Source organism: Salvia miltiorrhiza, chromosome 6 (assembly GCF_028751815.1).
Source record: "Salvia miltiorrhiza cultivar Shanhuang (shh) chromosome 6, IMPLAD_Smil_shh, whole genome shotgun sequence".
NCBI classification, from domain to species: Eukaryota; Viridiplantae; Streptophyta; class Magnoliopsida; order Lamiales; family Lamiaceae; genus Salvia; species Salvia miltiorrhiza.
This window is the reverse complement of record NC_080392.1, coordinates 25511458-25516843: the sequence shown is the minus strand read 5'-3', so window position 1 is coordinate 25516843 and position 5386 is coordinate 25511458. Positions and strand designations below refer to the sequence as shown.

The window sequence follows — 5386 nt, the reverse complement described above, 5'->3', positions numbered from 1 at the left end:
CCTGAGCAAACGCATGGATTCATCCGTCATGCCACGGATATTCCAAGCAATATTAATAAAGAACAACTAAAATTCAATAGAGCGAGCCTCGCTCTTCTCTACTTCATTAGCCCAACTCCTCTTAGAGACATTATCCATAGCACGGATACTATCATTATCACCGATGGCAATAACAAAATCACGAGTTTTCTGTCCAGTAACCATAGTCTTACGGAGGCGGTTTTTAATCCCTCCTTCAACACGTGGCTGACCTGCGCCTCTCGTCACCTGTTCCTATTTTGGAGGCCTTCCACGAACCCCTTTTCATCACAGCCGAAGACTCACGTTAGATTTTTAAGGCATAGGAGCCTTCGCTAAAGCGAGAATCTGCTCCAGCTGCTGCGCTTTCATGGTGTTTTCCATCGCAATCAATTTCTTATCTTTATCTGCCATATCATGTTCTTCATGTGTTTCCACCGATTATTGCACTTGAGAATCTATTTGCTGCTCCTGTGGCTCTTGGTCCATAACCAAATGCTCATCATAAACAGAATCCTCAGAATTAGAAATATGGTCACTACGATGACCAGTAGATCCTTCTCAGTCTCTTGTAGAAGGCACCAGAAAAGTATCTAACAGGTCAGGGCCTGTCATATTACTAACCTCTTTCACGCCCGAACCAACCTCGCCCTCTGGCTGTCGTTCATGAGAACGGGCACTCCTCTCATTTTCCAACGTATCCTCATCATTTTCCAGAGCCTGAAAATGATTACCACTCCCCGACCCATTCCTTTTCAAAGGTGAAACAACCTTTTCCAACGGAGCCTTGTGAGTAAGCTCTAAATTCTCACGAGAGTGGATTTCTTGCCATTGTTTCCCCTGCATGTGCAAATCCTTCTCCAATGGCTTCTTAGCAATTATAACCTCGCCCCCAACTTTTTTACGGCACTTGGCCGGAAAGTGACCCGTGATTTTGCACCTGGAACAATAAAACGGCAAATACTCATAAGTAAATTCAACATGAAACGAGTAATCTCCAGCATCGATAAGCAAAGTATTAGGCAGAGTTTTGGACATATCCAATTCCACCAACACACGCGCAAATTGACCAAAGTCTCTGGTGATAGAAACTCCATTGATTTTGAGCGGGTGACCAACGAAACGCGTAATTCCAAAAAGAACTTCGGCATGCCAATATTCTATAGGAAGATAGTGAATACGCACCCAAACGTTGGCCAAAGATGAATGTTCTTTGAAAGGATCAAATTTTTTTGACCATTCCCGCAGCCGAATATGCCCATTGAATATTTCCCAAACTTGTTTGGCCTTAGTGCAAGCCTTGTCGGCTGAATTTTGAAACAACATGGTGTAATAGCCTTTTCCCAAGCGTATAATCTGCCAATCCGAAGACATACCCCAGATTTTAGATAATTCTCTCTTCACCACCATCACCGGTTTCGGTTTGTTCCCCTTACGTAGAAAAAGCCTCTCAGACAAGGCATTCTCGAATTTAGAAACCTGTTCTGAGAGAAGATCTTTCGGCATCTTAAAACTGTAGTGATCTCCTTCTTTGGACGGCCGAAGAGAGTTAAAGTGATGCATATCAACATTTGGGCGTCGGGGAGCCCGATTAGTAGTAATATCCGCATAGGAGATAGGCACAGTTGCCTCGGTAGGATCGGGCAAGGTGGAGTCCTCCTTCGTAGTATTACTCTCAAGTAAAGGCTGCTGCATGGTAGTCATGCTAGGGTTATTGTTCAAAGCATTCTCCGAAATATTCTGAACCTGAACACCATGATTAGGTTCGACGTCACGAACTGACGACGTTGTTCTGTAGCTATTCCCTCAGTTCCCGCAGACGCTAGCGTAGAACCAGGAGTGACATTCCGCGATGAGGAAGGAACGAACAAAGGGCTAGGGTTCCGCCCAGGAAGAGCAGAATTCAGTGCAATATTGTTAGAGACTGCCGGAAGATTGAGACCTCCCGACATGTTGTTGACGGCGTGACCGCCAGAGCTCAGGGACGACGGTTGTGATTGCATAAAAAACGGATGAAACTAGGGTTAGGGTTTCGGAACTTCATTCATGAAAGAGTAGTTTATCTTTATAGATAATATTAAATATATGAATTTTACTAAATTTTAGTTTCGTATAAATTAAAATTTTCTCCTTCAAATATACTACTCCCTCCGTCCCAACAATAATGTCCCACTTTCCTTAATGGAATGTTTCAATACAAATGTCTCATTCTTTTTTTAGTAATATATGTTCTCTCTCTATACTTAATATTTAAATAATTTTCATCAACCCATTTTATCTACTTTTTACACATTTCTTAATCTTCGTGCCCAAAAGTTATGGAACACTATTATTGGGACAGAGGAAGTATAAGTTATTATTATTTTTTTTTAGTTTTTACATTATTGTCAATTATTTTTAAATTAGTAATAAGATGACCGCTTGAAACGTCAGCACGACTTAAATGATTTAGTGTTGAATGATGTAGTAGAATTTCTATGTTATTTCAATTAATTACGATAACATTAAGTGAATAGCATTAATTCACGATAAAGTGACAATAGTTGAAAAATCTGAATAATTGGAAGTTCGTGTATTTCGATATTAAATTTTAAATTTAAATGTAAAACTAAAATTTTGTGAAAGTTTGTTTAATTAGGCATAATTATTATATATAACATAGGGGTTGCTTATCGTGAGAACAATATACTGAACATGTAGCTGAACTTTGCATCAACTGATCTTGTCTTAAGCTAAATTGATTAAAGTAATGAAAAGTTTGTAACTAGTGTATTCTCTCTCCCCTCCTCCATACACCTCTAAGTGCTTGCTCAGAATCAACGATGATGATATCATGCTGGTACAAATTTATGTGGACAACATCACTTTCAGATCAAGATCAAAGGAACCGTGCAAATATTTTGAAGTTAATAACCAACAAGTTTCAAATGTACATGATGAGAGATATTAAGCTTTTTCTTAGGACTAGAAGTCTCACATTCAACTGAAGGGATATTCAATCAGTCGAAGTACACCAAGAAGCTTATAGATAAATTCGAAGTTCATCAATCCAAGTATGTGAAGGTTCCCACGAATGCCAACTAAAGGCATTTAATATTTATATAAAAAGTACAATTACTTTTTCACTTTTCAAATATTGAGTGCGCGTATAAGCAAGTAAAAGGGTCTATTGCTACCGATACACCCTTATTTACCGCCTGTTTTCACCTATGTCATGCAAACGTCGCTATTCTCATAACTCAGGATATAAACAATTTCTCTCACACGATTTCAAAACCACTTTAAAAAATCTCTTAAGTCTTCAGAAATCCTCACTTTAAAAAGTCTTTGAGTTCTCTATGAATTTTCGTGCATTTCAGTTTTGCATTCGAATAATTGCTAACTTAGGTATTTATGGCTAAACATGTCTATTGATTCATTGTAGATATGAATGTGTTGTATACGTATTATGTAAATATATTTACTGACTCAATGTTGATTAATACTATAACTTTGCACATATTTGGTGATGATATGTATGATTTGTGTATATTATGGCCAACCATTTATTTTACCAGTATAAAAGTATGAATTGTATTTCTTTATATTGAATATTGGTATTTTCTGGGTTTCAGGAACTATGGCCACTACTAAGCTTTCTTTAGAACAAACCTTTTGCATCTTCAAAACTACAATTCTAGAAGTCAAACATGTTTTGAAATTGGTACATAACCACAGCGTGAAGACGGTGTTCGATCTACGTCCACTAGTTCATCCCCAGCTAATTTAGAGCAATTATATTGTACCTTCGCTCACAATGAAGAGGATGACACTTATTTTGCTCAAGAGTTCATCGCAGTTGTCCAAGCTAATAGGTGTAAACTATTAGCCACTTTTGAGTTGGACATCAAGAAGATTGTCCACGAACTCTATACTCTCCAATGTGATACAGATCAGTATTTAGTTATAGTTAATTAATTTTATATTGTTTCTTTAATTTATTTAGTTATTTAAGCTTAAGTTATTTAGGGCTAGAATAAAGTAATGGGTTAGGCTTTTGTATGGGCTTTAAGATATTTCTTGGGCCTCAAGTTTCTATACGTCTGTAAATAGTTATTAGAGAGTTAGGGTTAGGAGGATCGTTGCAGTATTATTCTGGACAGCTTCTGTTGTGGGCCTCGCAAGAGGAGTTCGGGACTTTATTTTCGCTGTAGGCCTCGCAAGCGGAGGGTTACTCTCTGTTTTCCTTGTTCAGTATTTATTTTAATTTATTTATCTTTCAGCTTTCCTGTTTTCTGTTTATCTCAAACCCTTCACTCTATCAATTGGTCCGACCTGCCGGATAAAAAATAAAGATGATGGAGAAGAAGATAGAGAAGGGTGTTGAGGCTGTTGACTCGAGCTCGACAACATTTGAGCGAATAATGGAAAAACTTAATCACATTGAGGAGTTGCTGACAAATAGATCAAGCAAAATGAACCCATCTCCCGTTCCATGTAGCCAAGATAGTACTAAATCAGCCACGCCGCATCCACCACCTGTTTCTGTGATGACTCCACCGCTTCCACATCTTGTTTCCATAACGACTCTGCCACCACCACCTCCACCTCCTGTTTCAGTTACAAGTCTGCCACCTCCGCCGCCTCAGCTTCCTGTTTCCCTGGCGACGCCACCACCTTTGTCTCTTGCTTCTATGACGACACCTACTTCTCTTATAGACGCAGTAGTCGTGGTGGCTCTGCCCCTTCAAATATACTTGTTGCGTCTCTCTGATGCAGCCCGAATAAAGCCAAGCTCGCGCCAGACCAGAGCTGAATCCCGCGCCAGAACAGAGCCAAGCTCGCTAGAGCTGATGTCGTTGTGCCAGAGCAGAGGAGGTCTTCAGAGCAGAGCAAACATGCCAAAGCAGAGAAAACATGCCAGAGCAGAGCTGAGTAGCATGCCAGAGTAGAGCAGAGAAGAATGTCAGAAAAGAGCAAACTTCCAGACTGCCAGAGCAGAGCAAACGGTCCAGAGCAGAGCGGACTTACAGAGCAGAGCGGACGTCTAGAGCAGAGCGTACTTCCATAGCAGAGCAGAACAAGCTTCCAGAGCAGAGCAGAACTAGCTTCCAGAGCAGAGCTAAGTTTCAGAGCTGACTAAAGTCCAGAGCAGACCATGTTCCAGAGTTGGCATTTTCCAGAGCTGGCGTCTTCGCCAGAGTTGTCAAAAATTTGCGGAACAAGATTTCTTATTTTTAAGTTTCCTTGTTTTACGTTGTTTCCTTCATTAGATTAGGGTTTAGTTTTGCCTATATATAAGGCTTTTGCATGTTGAACAAGAACCTAAGTTCTGATATATGAAAATTTGTGAGTTTATTCTCTCTTGAGGACTTCGAGTTCTTCCTGA

General features: G+C 39.8%; 1 protein-coding gene across 1 annotated transcript; it reads left to right on the top strand.

Annotated features, from left to right (window-relative positions):
• The first annotated feature begins 4355 nt into the window (after positions 1-4355).
• LOC130990680 (uncharacterized) lies at positions 4356-4949 on the top strand. The gene is made up of 2 exons (XM_057914904.1): positions 4356-4721; positions 4866-4949. Exons 1-2 carry the CDS (start codon positions 4356-4358, stop codon positions 4947-4949), a joined length of 450 nt encoding a protein of 149 aa, XP_057770887.1.
• The last annotated feature ends 437 nt before the right edge of the window (positions 4950-5386 follow it).